We start from the raw sequence: 18,497 nt of genomic DNA, 5'->3' as shown, positions 1-18,497 counted from the left end.
AGAACTGTCGCAATCTTCTGCTCATTTTCTAGAAATAAAGTTTTGTAACCCAGCCTTACGTTTCTTAAAAATCTGCTTCAGTTATGAGCATAGCTGTTGTCCACATGTTGTTTTGAGTTATTCAGGGAAAACAAAGCAAGGCATACATATGTAAAAGTGTGTGACTAATGCTGCAGTTGTAAGGAAACTGGCTAGTTTCTGTATGAAAGCAGGATTCAAATTCAGTTAGGTAGATATCAAATCTGTTAATGGTAGGATAGGGATAGTTTTATTCTCTATCTTGGGGCTGCTGAGAACATCAGTGAGCAGACAGGAGCGCACTGCGGAAGACGTGGAGAAAGGAACCTCGAGGAATGAAGCTCATAAGAAAGTTCGACTAGTGCAGCAAAAAGCTCAGGTGTTTGCCCTGAAAAAGTATTCCACATAGCTCTCAGGTGGTGTGTGTCCATTCTAAGATATCAGCTTTGAACCAGGCAAGGGGATGATTCTACATTAGCAGGTCCCACACCATATCTAGTGAAATGGCTGGTTTTGCTCTGATGTGTCCCAAGCCTCTGAGAGCTACTGCACCTTCACTAGACTTCTGTGTGGAGATCGAACTTTTTAGGTTTATTTGTATTAATCATAGGAATTGTACCAGACAATCTGTGTTTAAGGGGAATTACAGAAATTCCACAATAATTCCATGGAATCCAGCTACTAACAAATTCCACAAACTTATCAAAAAATGCAGAAAGGCTATTTATCTGCTATTTATCTGTATATCAATCTCAGTAAAAACTTAGTTCATCTGGCTGCAGGCTAACTTTCAATGAAAACATGTTAAGAGCTCAGGATTATCCACGTTCCATAACAGTACTTTTAAATGTACTGTTATGTACATTTTTCTGATATGTACATCTTTACTGTTATGTATTTTTAAATATACCTTCAGGGTCACTGAAGCTTACACCGTCTTCTAAAGAGAACTGCCATCCCACTTGAGAAGATTTATGATCTATGTGATCTTGTGAGGCTTCTTTCATCAAACACTACCAGCACTGGGCTCACTCCGGTTTGAGAAAACGCTTTGTTCATTAAGCTTTTCTGTGCCACTTTCTTTTCTTGCTTTACTCCCATCAGGCTTGCCATGCATACAAAATTCTCAATTATTGAATGCTAATTTCCTAACAGTTTCTTGCAGTTCATGCGTTCAAATTAGCTTGTCAAATTAAGAGTGAGCAGCTTGGAAACGATGTGAAGAAGTTGGGCGTGGAGCAATTTTCTGCTCAATAAAGTATAGATCTAGTTATCGTATCATTCTTATCGGTACTGTATCAGGGCTGACAATTTTACACATTCATTCTTGATGCATTTGTTGCACTTGATTAAAAAGACCGATTGCTGTCTCAACATAACTTTTAAAACAGAAGAAAAATACATTGCATTTTAATCAGAGCAAACTCTGACAAAGGGCCAGATTTTCAATATGATTGCTCCATAATTTGAGACAAACAGTATACAAGTTAGAAAAATAGTACTGACATTACTTTTCATTTATCACGGGGTAAATTTGACCTAATTCGACAACCTGCTTGTTAAGACCCAGGTGTTAGGACTCTGCCATGTTTTCATATAAAACCACTCCAGCATAAAAAACTGCTGTAGTGAAATACAAATTCTAGAAACAGGCAGAATCTGGGGACATTTCTTCCACTTTGCCTGAAGCAGCACTATGATCAGCAAATTCATGAAGTTATACACATTGATAGAATGGAATATATTTTACAAAATACACTATATTTTAAACCTCTAGCCTTTCTAAAGCATTTAAAATGAGATTTTCCTTGTCGTTTGCGTATGAATCTATTACACTGATTGGATTATGTATGCTCCCTCTGGTGGTTTACTTAATCCATACAAATGCCTCATTTTTTTTTTTTTATTTTGTAATTCAATGGCTAAGATACTGTGGCCAATTTTGTAATAACAGCACACTACTGTCAGCTGAATAGTGTTGGGATAAAAAAAGCCTAAGTATAAATCAGCAAGTCTTCCTCCCATCTTTTAATTTGGAATTCAAATATGTAATATCCCTAAAGCAAACAAACTAGGAAAATTAAAATAATTAAAACCAGGAAGTATGTAAAAGTGAGGATTTGAATAAAAATTGAGCTCTACAAATGTTTGCTTATGAATGTAGGGACAGGAGTAAAAATAATTTCAGGGCCAGAAGCTAAAACTCCCTTTCTTGCACTGTACTAAGTGTTTTGCCACCGTGTACTGCAATGCCCAAGGTTGTTACTTCACCCATAAAATAAACAGTAACTTCAGTTCCATGCCTTCATCGTAATTTCTTTGCATAAGACGAGCTTCCGGAGCTTTTGAGGAGTGTATTTATAACATCTGAGTTAAAAACTTCTAGATTTCAAGATTTTTTTATTTTATTTTTTTTAGAACTTCATAGTTTTGGTAAAACAACCTGAGTGCTTAGACCAAAGCATGTCACGACAGGAGATGTTCACTACATGTTCACTGCACAATTAAGCTGATGTATCTACACTCTCACCTTATGAGTATTTTTGGTCCTGATCTCATCCATTGCCTTTCCCTGCTCCGTAATGGAATCTACAACTTTTGTTATGGTGTCAGCTATCCAATAAAAGATGAGGAAAATGTTGATACCAAACTGTAAGCTTTGTGTGGAGAAAGACCCTGTGTTTCTTATTTGCATTTTTTAATTTTCTTTTGTAAATCAGAGGGTTTATGTAGTTAGATTGCATGATATTTATTTTTGTGCTTTTTTTGTAATTCTGTATGGGTGGTGCTTTGCTTAGCCCATAAATATTTTAGATTACATAAGACTGTTACTTATACTATGACATTTGATTCAACACAATTTTTATGAAAATAGCTCTTGTCAGGTGGGACATACAGAACAACAAACAAACAAAAAACCCTAAACCTTTTCCGCTTCCTGATATTGAACCTTTCCAGACATAAACTCAGACTTGAAAGTTAACTAAACGTGTTTTCAATTTCTTTCTAAAAGAAGAATAAACAAACAAGATATTTCAAGCTTGCCCAGAAGTTCAGAAGACAAATAATAGGCGACCATTTTTTATCTCAATTACCGTAAGGGCACCGTGGAAAACTGTCACTTCATATTTCAACTGTAAAATGTTTTCTTAAGAACTGCAAGTGCCTGAAGATTTTCCCTTCTCTGCTTTCCAGCTAATCAGCAAAACAACTTATTACCTGCTTAGATGGGAACAGTGATTATCATAATAAAAGATTAGAAGTATCAAGACTTAAATCACTTATTATTGCTACTATTCCCAGACATATTTCTGATTTTTCACTCTGCTTAGAACACATTCAAAAAAAGCAGTCATAACCTTTTCATTTACACAACTAGTGCTGTTGCTGGCATATGGGATTAAGTGTTGAGGGGAAATGTAGCACAAATGGGATTCTTTCATCTTTTTAGCTCAGAATTGCTTTAAGTGTACAAGAAGCTTCGGGACCTGTGTGCACACACACGGGCAGAATAACTCTGCCTAGATTGCACGGAGCATCCTGGCTCATCACTGCACACAGAAAGTCCAACACGGGAATTTGTGCAGCCTATTCCAGGGCACTTTTCAAACTGGGGGTGTGCACTCCATGGGTCAATACCATCAATGGGTATGATTTCAAACCAGATTATTCAATGCATAGTCTGGAAAACGGAGACACTTAAGGATATAAGTGAATAGCGTTTATACATGAGCAGGATCTTTTTTGTGAGCTAGGACTTGCAGAGCTGGATCTCTCTTCCCTGGTGGACCCGGGGAAGCCCCTGGCATGGCTCCCTGGAGAGCAGCGGCAGGAGCTGACCTGAGTCTCCAGGCAGCCACCGCCTGAGGGTAGCAGAGCTGCTCTGTGCTGGAGCCATGCAAGGGGCTACCAGTTTCAGTGCTCAGGCTTAAGCCCCTGGACATCTGATGGGCCATCCACCCTTCAGGTGTGACTTGGGTTCAGAGGACCCATGTTCACTTACCTCCCGTGCCTCAGGGGATTCTGTGATCATTGTGAGACTGCTGTGGTGTCACACATAATGAGTAGAGGAGATTCGTGGGGCTCAGAGACTTCCCTGCTGAGTCTGGCTTAGACTCAGGCAGCTGTAGGTATTTCCTCAGACAAAGTGTTTGAAGGCTAGAGACCTTTTTGGACTTAGATACTTAAGTCCAGAGTTTGGTGAAAAGGTGCTTCTAGCACTTATTATTCTGCATAACTTCCCTTGAAAACCCAGGTGGGTCAGCCAGCAAAACACCCTTGTGCACCTAGCCGTTAGGCTTTTGAGTGCCCTTGGCATAAGGCAGCCAGTTTTGAGGTTTTAAAATTTGAATATAGGCACCAACAGTGACAGCTGAATAAAACTACCATCTAAACTGCTTGTAGCTCTTGCCCTTAGTCCTTCAGTACTCCAGTTCCCTATCTCCAGCGCTGGGATGACAATACCTCGCTAACGCTGAGCGATGTTGCAAGGACTGGGAGATGCTTTCATCCTGCGTTAATTAAGTGAAGCATGAGACACATTCAAAACCTGAGTCTCCAGCATGCACAGATTGCAAGGGTGTGCTCTTTGCCTCATTTCTGAACTCACTGAAATGTCAGTATAACTTCACTGCTGAAATCAGACTTTCCTGAAGTTCATCAAAACAAAACCATCAATATCTACAGAATCTGAACATAAATCTTTTCAAAACTTTGTATAAAGGTGGCTTTTAAAAATTCCTTGATCATTTAAGCATCCTATTTCATTCTATTTCAGTGCCAACTCTTTTAAAGTTAATAAACACAATTAATTTCTTGGGCAATTAACTTCAAATATTTCCAGGGGAACTCAGTATTTCAGTAATGCAAGCAAGTTGTACAAATTGAACCTATAAAATAACAGCAAAGTTGCCTTAAAGCTCCCAAAAACTTTCCTAGAAAATGACATCTCTAACATGCAGGCTATACTAAGTGCCTAGAGTATATAAACATTTTCAGAAGCATGAAAAGATGATCTAACATCAAAGAATTCTCCCAGTTTTTACACACCGGGAAGTCAGAGATATTGAAGAGCAAATGATCCAAGTTTCAGCCACAGGTGACTACTATGAGACAGATGATAAGTGTTTCTGGTATTTTATAGACATAGACGCTTGTATAGGAGAAAGCTATGATATCGCCTTAGCTTACGTATTTATAGTTAGTCTCTTTTACTTATGGAACAGTTATGGAACATACCTAGTTCAAAAAAATTAGGTCCTAGGGGGGATCCTCCATCTGCTGAAGTCAAAAGAAAATTATATGCTTTTGCTTTAGACATGATGAAACTGTATGACATATGTCATACTGGATTTCCGAGTGGAAAGTTCGATGATCCCTTATGAAAAGGGAAACTGTGATTTAAGCTTGTAGAGAGCAACAGGAATAGAGGATTTTGCTATGAATCACCTACAAGAAGAACCTACCTCTCCGAAGACTGCAGAGCTTGCACAGCAGCTGGGCTGAAGTTACAGGTAGGAAACAACCCACTGTTGTAGAATAAAGTTATTTTATTTCAACACAGATTGCCCACATGGGGGAGTACAGTTATTCTGCAATGGCTCTGCTGGTCAATTTTCATTGTGCAGTTACAGGTTTTATATAAACTTTCTGCTTTTCCAAGAACTGTACTTTGTTTTGGGAATGATTCAATATATGGTTTAAATTTTGTGCAAGGAAAAAAAAATATACAAAATGCTGTTCTTGGTAGTAATGTTGCTCTAGCTATGTTGCTCTGGGTCATAACTTGTTGAGAAAAAAGGGTTGTAGAATTGGTACAGAGTTTTGTTTCCCTCTGGATACGTTTGCTTGTTACCCGCATGGAAGTCTGCCTGCTCTGGGAGGTCTCACTGTAGAGTACCAACGTGCTACTGCGGCTCCACAGGAGGAACATCGCTGTCTGTCGCAGCCATATCTGACCCTCATTGCTCCCTAATGGTGTCCTCACCAGCAAACAGGCGATTCTCCCTCTGCAGAAATCGGAGCACTAGATCATTGGTAGATTATTGCCACACTGGAAACCTGTCACTATCAAGTTCAAAGCCTTCTTCAGGCTTTTGCACCAAAAGGCTAATTGCCTTCCCCACCCTGGGCTTTGCCTGCAGCCAAGAGAGACAGTTTTTGGTTTCTCATCTCCGAGGCCAGTGTGTTCAGTCAGCTCTGCAACCCAGAAGCACTACTCAGGCATTACTCCTAAGCATCTGCTTCTGCTTACTTCAAAAAATCCTATGAGCACTCATTTGAAAGTGGACTGTAAATATTAATTTGCTTTGTACTCTAGGCACTTCTGAAATGTCTAAGTTAATACTTCATGTAATGCTTTGCCCTTGTTTTTCCAAGCAAATTTTATTCTGCTGCAGCAGAGCAATGTATATCACAAGGAGAGATAAAAGTCTAGGTTGATTTACAAAGCTGGTGACTGAAGAGCAGTGACATACAGAAAAAGCTGGAGCACTGTGATGAAAGAACTCAAAACTTTCCATCCTTTATAATTTTTAAGCAGGATGGTTAGATTTTCTTGTTAAGCAAGTGCTTCTTTATCACATGCAAAAAAGAACATTTTAACACAGCAAACTTATTTTTGAGGGGAGCAAAACCACAATGTGATACTGAAGTAAATGATTCTGCGTACTGTCCTGTGATCCAGACACCTCCACCGAGAATGGAGTAAGGTGGTTTTTTGTATTTCCCTAAAATGAATAAACATGCTGAGGAACAGCAAGGTAAAAGAAGGGAGGTACTTAACTGGAAGGCTGGCGAGAATATCCAGAACTGGTAGGGAGCAGAAAATTGTCAAAGCTGAGACAGGAATGAGTCCCGATTACAATGATCCTACAGTGTAATGTATCCTAACTAAATAAATGCTCAATTTTCACATTTTGGAAAGCAAGTTGCCTCTTTTCACAAAATACATATCCACTTATTATTTCAGATCTGTTTCTCTGTAGAACTGAATTAGTTGAAATAAACTGCTCATTTCAGAAGCTAGAGGAGAGTGGCCAAGAAAGGCAATGGGGCCTGAGGCATTCTCAGGTGTTGCTTATGAACTCTTATGATTCTATACACAATTTTACATTTGCTTAAACCTGGCTGACTATTATTCCTCTTCATAGCTGCAAATTGGATGGTATGACTGGTTTTAAACTACTGAAATTCCCATGCAGAGGCATAATCTTAATTTGCTTTTCTGGATCCATCCTTTTTTTAAGGAATTGACTCCAGTTCCTGCTTTTGCTGCTAGTCAAACAATGTCCAAACACAGCCTGCATGAAATGATAGTCTCACTACTGTCAGTAATGGGCTAATTAACAGCAATGAAGCTATTCAATCTATCTGCTACAGCTCGTCAAAGGCACAACTGTGCTGCAGTGTGGAGCCAGCTGTTTTTGGGAAAGAGTGCAGGACTGTCTCACAGTAGGTTCATCTTTGATTGCAGTGTGATCTTCACAGGCAAAATGAAAAGCAAGATTTTTTTTCATGCAAAATTTAATTGAATAGAAATAGGTGTGTTGAGACTGTGTTATTTTTCAGCAGTAAATTACACCTTTCCAGTTGTGAAGGGGCAGCCACAAATTCACCTAAATACATGGAACAGTGCAACTACATGCCTGGTGTTGCTTCCTGCTAAAGGTGAAGGATAAAACTCTTTTAGTTCTCCGCAGTGAATTTGTGCCTCAGTGAGCAAAACATATTTCCCAGCAATTCCAGGACTCAGGAAACTCAGTTCTTCAGAAACTACAGAAAAACACAAAGAATCTCAAGGTTTGCCTCTTCTTCATAAGAGTTCTGAACTTTACCAGGTAATTGAGTTTATCCAAACAGAAATGAGAACACTGGCCACAAAGCAACAGACCTTGCTCAAACTAAAGCCAACAGAAACTCAGTGCTACAACGTTTATTAAGGGAAGGAGAATCAAGCAATGCTTGAAGGCAAGAAATTCACTAAACAAAGCAAAATCTGTTCATGCTTGCTTGGAACAGCTTTCTACAATTATCCTTACCCTTGAAGATGTTTGATATGTTTTCTGTGACATTATTTCATTTAGCTCTAATTCCACTAAAAAGAGTGTTTTGCAAGACAAACCGAGAAGAGAGTGATTTTTCAAATGACTTACTACAGGAATTGAAGCTTAAGAAAACATAACAAGTGATCCCAAGTTCCCAGTTCCATACCATGTACATCAGGTATTTATCGGTTCTTCAACATGGTGTCAAATTATTGCATTATTTTAGAATGCTAATAGCCTTTTCTCCTTTCATTATGCATCCATTTTATACATAACATTTCTGAACACTAGGGCTGAAAAACACAACAACAATAAATATCCATTATGATACTGCGTTTTGTGTTAGAGAACTGGTGTTAAATAAATTCTTGCTATGAAGGTCAATGAAGATCGGTGAGCGAAGAACTTTTTGGAAAAGCTACAGCTTCGGTTTCCATTTTGCTGTCTGTGCTCCAGATGCTCCACAGAGACTAAATCGTTCCTGGTACTGACTTGACTGTCCTTGTCATGTGGCAGTGAGAGGCTGAGGAGACCCAATGTACCCACTAAGTGTAATGAGAGGTTAAAAGAGAAAAGACTCCGACTCTTTGGAAGTATCGGTCTCCCTACTGTTAAGAGAACAAGTACGTCTTTATAGTTACATTACCGCCCCGCATCTCCATGTGGTTAAATTATTTTTGATGAAGCCAGGGATATAGGGAGAAAATATGAATTTTATTATGATTTCTACTTCTTGTTCTCCTTCAAAAGGATTTTAAATTAGGGTTAAGGAAATAGGAACAAAGGCTTAACTCCCAAAACAACTGTTTTGACTATTCTTGCCTAATTTATTTGCTGAAGTGAAATGGGACCATGATGTATTGCTAGTGATTGCAACTGAGGTTTATGTTCATGTGAATGCATGTATATAAGACCTACGTATAACCACCCTTTGTGCTGAATAACCTATAGACAATGTTTTTGGATATCCTTTGAGCACAGCTGCAAACCCACACAAAAAAGAAAAATCCTTTTCTTTACCTTTGGAGTTTACTGCACCAGCTGCAGTTGAAACCAATCTGGGCAGTGACACAGGGACCACAGCTGGAAAACTGGAGACAAGCTGGGACGCAGATAAACAAACACAAATTATTACATTAGTATCACAAATAATTCTCATAAAAAACACAAAAGAAGGACACATCTTCTGATAGTATATATTTAGGGACTCAACAGGTTCACACATGTCCAAAATAAAACACTAAAACCAGCCCATTACAATGCATTGCCCAACTGTATGCACAAAGGTACATTTTATCTGTAGGATTCCATTTGTATTCCATTTGTAAATGTATTCCCACTTCCCAATCTGTTCATAGAGGTTCACTGCTAAATTTTTATCTTTTTGCTTAATATTAAGTATTTCCTTAAATCTCTTTCTTCCCTGGCTTCAGTGTTCCTTGGTGTTGCCTACATTCGGACATAAGAAGATAAGACGACTGGCAGGAAAGCGTGCAAGAACTATAATTGGATCACAAAAAGAAAACTAGCTGTTTCCTTTTTTTTTTTTTTTTTTTCTTCACAGTAGTACAGCTGGCAGTTTAAACCCAGAGATTTCTAAACAATGTAGTTTTACCTTGGACAAAAGAGGCAGATGAACTGCAAAATGTATTTGGGGATATTCCTTTGTGATGTGATGCACAGTACACAGAAGAATTTGTGTTTGCCTTGCAAGCATGAAAACTGGTCTTTTTTTCTTGAGGAAACAAATTTAAAGGCAATATAATCATTCTTCTGAAAAAATGATTTGGCACAAATTTCATTCAGAACCCACTGGGAGCTATATACCTATAAACTAACTTGAGGTACATGAGGATGCACTGGATAATGCATCATCCATCTGGGAATAAATCTGAGAGAGGATAAATGAAGCTGTCCATGATTCCATGTCCACAGATAAACCGAAATATTTTAAATCGTGTATGTGTTGCTGGGAGGGGGAGGGGAGTCCTTCCCAGATCTGGCTCCTGCCCATATTACGTTTTACTTACTTGGAAGAGGTATCATTTCAACAGCTGAGAGATTGGTAATCTTTGACATCTGTAGCTCCACCCTGTGGTACTCATAAATTGTTCTTCTACGGACATCTACCAGGAAAGAAAAATAAAAATATTTTCACACTTTACTATTTTGCAGCCTGTAGATTGTAAAAAATAGTCGATGTAACAATTGCTTACTACTCCTTAGGTGCACACATGACACAAATTTTCCTCAGGAATATATTTTTAACTATAGACACCATGAAGGAACATGTAAAAGGTATAGACGGAGAATTTTTCACTTGAGAAACCGTCAGGCACCTATTCCTGGTAAGGGATTATGAAAATGCTGAGTGTGCTCTCAAGCATCTTAGTCATTCATTTAGGCAGCAATTCTAAAGAGTATACTGTCAGACATTTTAGGGTATATTTCAGATGCTTGCTTTCCTAAGACATTTCTCAGCTTACAAACTTGAGAGAAACGCTTTATATGCTCACTTTGTCAGTTGTTGTCAAGATGTGCAAACAAAACTGATATCATCGCTTAATCAAATTTGTTAGCTACAAGCTAGCTCACATCGAAATGCAGTAGAACATTTTTTCATATTATAACATTAGACAAGTCTTCCTAAACAGCCAATGTTATGCATAATCTTTACACAAGCTGACTGCACCCAAGTTTCTCAAAGCAGAAATTCAATATAGTCAATGGACTGTTCTTATGGGCTTTGAACACACAGATGACTGCAAGACCAAAGCACAAGGTAAGTGTGAAAAAAATCACATAACTGTTAGTTTACAGATCAATATCCTATCATGTATTCTCAATATTCCGGATTTTAAGTACATGGCTGCAATGCGGACTGGAGAGCTTGTACATTTGCAAATTAAAAGTATACTATCTACCAATCTGACACAATAATGATGATTCCGTGGTGCGCTGGATTAAAGTTTACGTCCTTTTTGAACATCTGCTAAAGCAGTTGAAATCAATGCTAAATACAATCACTGACCCTGTGGAATGATGTCAGAGAGGAATAAAGGGTTATATACCAAGGTTTAACAGGTTACTTTTGTCAATGGCTGGTCTGAGTCTACGTGCAACAGAAGAAAAGGAATTGCAGATGGCCACAAACTCAATCTTAGGCAGTCTTCTCTGTTGCCAGCCCTGTATGGATTCGGGTACACCTTGGTGTAAAGGCTGCATTTCTGCAGCTTGAAGTGGGCTCATGTGGGCTCCCCAGCTGTTAAGCAATCACATAGCACCAAATCCGAAGTGTTTTTTCACAATCTCTTGTTAGGAGGGATGCTGTAGGCATTTTTTCAGACAGAAAATGGAACCTCAACTAAAATCAATCAATCAATAAATACTAATTTTTAAGGGAAGAGAGAAAGTGCACTAAGGTGTCCCGTGGCTAAGGTGCCTCTTGGCTCAAGAGTACGAGGCTTTCTAAGAAAAGAGGGATGGCCAACCTCTAAAAGCACAAGTGTGGGAATCCCCTTTACAACATATAGAAAATAACCATCAAGCTATTGGTGTCAGTTGGAATAAAGAGGGGAATCTGAGGAGGGAGGGGAGGCAGAAGCAGAGCTGGGGTGGGATAAATCTCTCCTGCATCAGCCAGGGTTGCTGCGGGTGAAGCAGCTTCTCTGCCCTCTCTCACTGCATAAGCTGTCGGGCACAGGGAGGCAGTGTCTGGCTTCCAGACAATAATATTTCTACTTAGTTCCAAATCAGCACCTTTGCCAAGCAGTTCCTCTTGCCATTTATTTGAAGCTGACTTTGCTATGGCTTCACCCCTCCCGATAGAAGGTTTCTCTTTCGGTATGAAATGCACCTATAATTAAGCTAGTTTTATGTTTTGCCTACAAAGTCATTCTGACTAGTTAAAAGATAGATATGGGGATGTGCCAAACATTTATCCCAATAAATGCCTTAGCCATGTCCTTCAAACCCACTGGACAGAAAAGGTTTTCAAGACAAAGCTAACCTTGTGCTGGGGTGGGGAAAATCTCTTGCCAGCAGTGAGAGGTTTATGCTCCCAGGACGGTAAGTCCCATAAAAGCACCTGCCAAATCAGTGTGATCAGAAAATGTGTTTGAAATGAACTCCTGCCAATGCTGAAGGCTGTAATTTTTTTCCACAGAAATCTTTATCCTTCTGTCCAAAAATATAAGCAAACGAATACATAAATTGAAATGGTGGGTGCCGGCACTTTAACTGAACTCCATTTCATCTCATTAGCAGCGGTACAGACTGGCACGCTATAATCCTGTTTGCTCTGAACCTTTCCTAACAGACTCCTCACCTAGCTTACAACAAATAAGGAGCTTCTGGCTTTCCAAAAGTCCAGTAAGAATCAGTGACTCAGGTCACAGACACTTTTATCTCACCACTGATTTTAAGAGAATTAAGTTTGCTATGAAAAAAATAATTTCAAATCACACATATTTCAGTATGACTGTTGATCCCATTAAATCTCACTGCCTGGTAGACTCAGGTTTGATCTTTTCTTCTTCAGTAAGAAGACTGTGCCAACCACAGGTGGTGAGTTTGCATATGAGGGATCAATCTACTGTAAGAAACCTAAGCACAGATAGGTATTTGCATAGTCATCTTCTAACAGCTTTGTATATACTTGCAGGCGGGTGGTTGGAAAAATGAGCGATCAAATTTATCTGCACGGCAAGGTTGTAAAAAGATGCAGATGTAGATTGTTTTGAAAGTCTGACTTGAAACACGCTATACTTAGGTCCTCAAAATGCACTTTTCCCTCCCTATTTAGAATTCTGAGCCTGTAACTGCTTAACAAAACAAGCTAGAAAAGCTAAACTCAACAGGACAAACAGAAAAATGAATTCTATCCCCTTACATTTTCCTACTCAACCTCTCCACACACATTCCTGCTCCAACCCAAGACAGACACTGCCTTTCACTCAGGTGGAACTTGTTCTTCTTTGTCTTATGCTATATATTTAGCCCTTTTACAAACAAGTACAAATGCAGAATCCCAAAGAACTTATGAGTCCATGTACTTCGGTATGTACCTTAACCTGACAAGATCTAGTAAAATCATTTGATGTAGTAACAGACAAAATATTAAGCATCATGTGCAGGTATTTTTCTGAATAGACATATTACATCAGGTCTAACAGGGAAGGGAGGAAATGAAAAGGACTTTTTGCATGCATATATACTTTTGAATTACCATTCCTGGTTCTGAATTTCAGAAAATATGTACACATTCTCCTTGTCATGAAAATATTTTACTTTTCTGTAGGTCTTTCTGAGTATCTGAAATACCCTTTTTAACTGAATGATATAATTTTTTTAAAATTTTTTTTCTTCAATCACAGAGTCTATTTTTTTACATTTGGTTTAATTTACAGTGTGGTCCAAAATGTTCTTTGGTTTGTTTCTGTGGCATGTACATGTACTATCTTTGAACACAAGGCCAAAAGTACAGTCCCAGCAGAAAAGGCTGAAGAAAACACCAGCTAGTTGAGGTAAGTACATTCCTCGGTGACCTGGAGAGATAACGTGGGGGGTCAGAAGGCCAGTTGAAAGAATCCCTTCAAGGGATTAAGCAATGGATCGGTAAATTATAGATGTGCAGGATTCTGGTGCCACAAAACATTCCTATGTAGTTTTTATCACAGTAGTTTTAAACTAAATAATGGCATATAAATATTCTATGAAACAGAACTGCCAGAATTAACTAAATGTACTAAACAGAGAGAGTGCTCTGGAGACGGAACAGTGCCAGAAGAGCACCAATGACTTCCTAACATACCTGAAGGGTCAGTCGCTAGTAATAAACCATTCTAAATATGTGTCCAACAGATGCACAATCTCTTGGGTACTTTTCCAACACATAATCACTTTTCCTCATACAGCATTCCTCAGCTAAAACCTGCAACTCGGTGAAACGGGAAAATATTGAAGAAGTCAGTCTGATTTTTTAAATTACATGTTTGCACAAATAAAAATCTTTGTCAGTGAAAGATTTCTAGGGAATTGAGATCAGCCATACACCCAGCAAAAACTGCTAAGGAAGGCCATATGTATTCATACAGCTGCACTTTCATTTTTAAGTCTAGCTGATAGAGAAAACACAAATGGTAAGATGGTGCATTCGATTATGTGTAAATCAATTTGAAGCAAACAATTTATGAAACATATTCAGTTTACACTGCAATTTGTGAAAAATATAAGGGATACAGAAGGGTGGGGCACAGCTGCTGTATCATACAGACACTGGGTTTGCTTGACAGGGACTTTGTTTAGCACCGCTGGCTGAATAAAAACTTCATGCAAATATACATTTTCCCAGCCTGGTATGTCTGATTGTCACCACTATGAAAGGTAAGGGAATCAGAGTGTCCAAGCAATCTCTGTTCTTTCTTTTTAACAGCTTCATATTGCTAAACTTATCACTATTAACTAATTAATTCTCGAGGCACTGACACTGGGATCAAACATGCCTGTAATCACACCACCACCACAATTGCTCTTGGTCATGGACTATTAACACACATGTCTGAATCTAGATCAAAACTCAGATGCCCTAACTGTATTAATTTCATCATTTTCCTAAAAGTTACTAAAAAATCCTTTAAAACCTGGAAGCTGCGCCTCCAAGATGTATAAACTGTGAATAAGCAAACCAGTGAAGTAGGCTCTGAAAATACCTGCTTTATGAACAATGTGGAAAAACTGTTCTGCACCAATGCTCTGTGCCTACCACACAGCATTTACTTTGAAACTCTCCATGTCCTTTCAGATTTAGCCCAATTCCTGATGCCAGCTGAGCTGCTTTTAGTAGAGGATCTAGGTGTGAAAAACATGCTTTATCCCCTTAAGCCACCATGCACCGAACTGTCTAATTATGAGATTGGTCGATGGCCAGTTAAGGCTTTGGCTAAAATGAGAACATTTTAAACTGTGATCACCTCGTACCAGTCCCTGAAGTGCTGTTATGCCACCAAAGACTGTCAGCATGCCCATCTCTTACCGCACTGCTCCTGAATCAGACATGTAGTAGCAAGGAACCCAGCTGTCTGGCTAAAACCCTTTGGGCCAGCAGACAAACACGCAGGGTTGGGAGAGCTGGCGCTCTATAGAATTAGTTACACTAGTGGAAAGCAAGAATAAATACTGTGAATTTAGAGCGATAACTTTGGGCCCCACTTTGCACAGAGGTAAATGACATTACCAATAAGGCAGCAGCAAATTCCACTTTGCGATTTCCCAGATGGTGCTGCACCTTTATACAATAAATATCACAACATAAACTACTAGTCTTCTTTTACCCTTCAGGAAGGTAATGCTAAAGGTCTTTCAGGGGCCTTACTGCTGTAAACAAACTGGAGAGAAATCGTCAGCAAACTGTTATAACATACAGACTTGTCGCTTAATTATATGCTTGAGTTACACCACATATTGAGTGGCACTAATTGCACTGAAACTGGAATATTACTAACACATAGCTCAGCTACAATCTCATTTGTGTACACGGTGTTGTTGAGTAATTTCAGTGTCATTAAATGTTGGGCTGTCAAAGTATGGATTTCCTGAAAGAGCTGTACCTAATACAGTAGAGGCCAAGATGATGGAGAAGTATGTCTCATCATGGAGAAAAATCTAGCCATTATCTTTAAGTGCAAGACTAGTAACTCACTGTGTAGACCCCCCTGAATCTGGCACTCTCTCATTTTATCAGTGTATTTCATGCTCTCATGTCAAACAAAGCACAATCTGGGCAACCTCACTGGTGGGCTTTTTCATTGCTAAAATAAAATAGTGGGTTGCAGGAAATGGTTTTTCATTTCTTCTTCATGCACAATAAAAAGCTAATTGAAAGACAAAAGGAAGAGAGCACTGAAACAAAGGAAGGAAATGTAGTAATTCTGAAGGGAAGGAAAGACGTAGGGGAAGAAAGATGGTCATGAAATTAGAGAGAGATCTTGGGAGTCTGCAGAAGGGAGAGCAAAGGACACTGTAGGTGACTGAAAGAAGGACCAAGAACAGAATGCCAAGGATGGCTGAGGAAAAAAAAAAAAAAAACCAAACAGGAAATAAGAAGGAACAGGGAAGAGAAGCTGGTTGCAATGGGACAGGAACAAGGTTCCTGATGCAGTGAAGATGCTGAAAAAGAGGGAGGAGAGAAGACTTGCTGGAGGAACATGTAAAGCTATCCCCCAGCTTTGTCTTCACCAATCATGTGTTGTCTATCTGGAAGACATCCATTAAACATTCTTAGTGTCTTTGTTACAAAAGGAAAAATAGTTAATGTGCAAGTGTTCAGCCTGTCTGAAGAAGAAGAAATCAGAGTGGTCCCTCTAACTTAAAGGACAAACCAGAAGCAGAGGTCCAGAGCCTGGCTCACTTCGCTCAAATTACCTGGAAAAAGCAGAAACTTTTCCTCAGAAATTAATTGATGGACTTAGTTTGCCATTTTGCTGCCATATAAATCTCAGAATTTAAGGCTTTTCTTGTTAACCTTGGTGTCAAGCAAAAATTCACTTCCCTTCACACACTACCATAAATTCCAAAGCACCTCTAGATTATATAGAGGCATATGATCTTTGAGGTCCCTTCCAACCCAAACCATTCTATGATTCTATGATATGTATCTATACATTACATATATATATAAAAAAAATATAAAATAGTGACAAATCCGCATCAATATAATAATACCATATATTGACTCAAAAATAAAAACATTGTCTATGTTTTGGTAGTAGCAGATCAAGAGAAAAAAATCAGACATAGAAAACAGGCAGAAAACCACCTGCCAAAAATCTCCAGTCTCTGTGCTCTAACTCTTAAAAGATAAGGTGAAAAAACTTAGGTACCTGTATTCTTTTAGGGACAGATAAAAGGGGTTTTACTGCAAAGCCTTTATATGTAGGATTATATTAACAAAAATAGGTATGAAATGCTCAAGGTCCTCCATTTCAAAAACTTCAGAAAATCCTTTCTTTTAGCTCTTGGCTCTTCAAGAGGATCCTTTTCAGCACTCATTAAAATGCATTTTTGAAATGAAATGGCTGATCAAAAAGCATGTTTTTGTCTCCTCAGAATGAAATAGGTTTGCCTGGCTTTAGAACTCACCTTTCAGAAGTATTAAAATAGTTATTACTAATGTTTTGGACAGTACATATGAAAAAAATCTGATAAATAGTTAGTTCTAAATCTTCCAAAATTACTTCAATAAAACTAGGACTATTATACTGAAATTTTAGAATGCTGAGCATACGGAGTGCACCAAAGACATTCAGCATTTTTGAAAACTGAGAGGATATTTTTGTTCAATTAGTCTTGTGTTGCACTTAATGCTTCTTTCATTTTCAAATGCATGATGTATACAAAAATAACTGACAAAACTCAAACACAAAACAGTAGAGTTGGGTTTTTTTTTGTTTGGTTTGTGTTTGTTTTGTTGGGTTTTTTTGTAACTAGCCATGAACATAAAGGGAAACTGGGTTCTTTTGATGGAAAAGTCTTTGCTAAGGTGATAAGCAAGAACTAATAGCTATACTATCTTTGCCTTCTTTTGGGACAAACAATCAGCAATTGATATTCTGTTGTCTTACGGAACTAACAAATAAAGTAAAACAACAATTCTATCCTATCACTTTTTTAGTAATTGACTTGAGCCATGGTTGATTTAACACCTCTGAAAAACAAGAATGCAAGAACATACATATTTTAAGAGCATCTGACACTGGCTCTCTATGGGGCAACATTATTTACCAGTTTTGTCAGGGTGCTCTTATGTTGCCTGTAAATACTAATATAAACCTGTTTCACTGAAAGCACAATTTATCTTCAGGAAAATCTACTGTGAACTGATGATTCCCTTGATTAATACTACCTCTAGTGTAAGCTGCAACCTAACAAAAATAATCATGAATTACCACCAGCCACAGAACCAGTCATTAAGGGGGAAAGCAGTGCATTACACACAGTAATACTGAAGTAATGCTATCAAAACAGTTGCTGCAGTGGCATGTTTTAGACTCTTTACCCACATTCTATTCTTATCTGCCACTCCTTAATGTAACTTAATGAACAGAGTAAGTGTAAGATGAAAGACTAGACAGATTTTCTGGTAATTACAGTCACTTCACTTAGCAGAAAGTATCCTGTGACAAAAAGGTTTACAGAAATACTAAAACTAGAAGACTAGTAAGTAACTGTGTATTCATCAAAACCAACATTATGTACTGGTAGTAAAACAAAGTCTGAAATATTGATACAGAAAGAAACATTCAAACTAGAATAGAGACTCACATACACCATATATTTTACATACAAAATATGTAAATCTAAAATAAGTCCTTCAGTGTTGTTTAATGACAGAGGCCTGATGCCAAAAGATCTGCATAGTGCTTGCATCTCTTACAT

At 38.4% G+C, this 18,497-nt stretch overlaps 1 protein-coding gene across 1 annotated transcript in view; it reads right to left on the bottom strand.

Annotated features, from left to right (window-relative positions):
- The window catches only part of PLXDC2 (plexin domain containing 2), a 272,495-nt gene that overhangs the window by 39,233 nt on the left and 214,765 nt on the right, over positions 1-18,497 (bottom strand). Inside the window, exons 8-9 of the mRNA XM_054817548.1 lie at positions 10,094-10,189; positions 9,084-9,165 (exon numbers count right to left, since the gene is read on the bottom strand). Of these exons, the coding sequence (XP_054673523.1) occupies positions 9,084-9,165; positions 10,094-10,189 (178 nt within the window). The remainder of the gene's footprint in view (positions 1-9,083; positions 9,166-10,093; positions 10,190-18,497) is intronic.

The sequence above is a fragment of the Grus americana genome, chromosome 2 (assembly GCF_028858705.1).
Source record: "Grus americana isolate bGruAme1 chromosome 2, bGruAme1.mat, whole genome shotgun sequence".
In the NCBI taxonomy this organism is placed as follows: domain Eukaryota; kingdom Metazoa; phylum Chordata; class Aves; order Gruiformes; family Gruidae; genus Grus; species Grus americana.
Note: the sequence above shows the minus strand (reverse complement) of the source record. Positions and strands in the feature narration are given on the sequence as shown.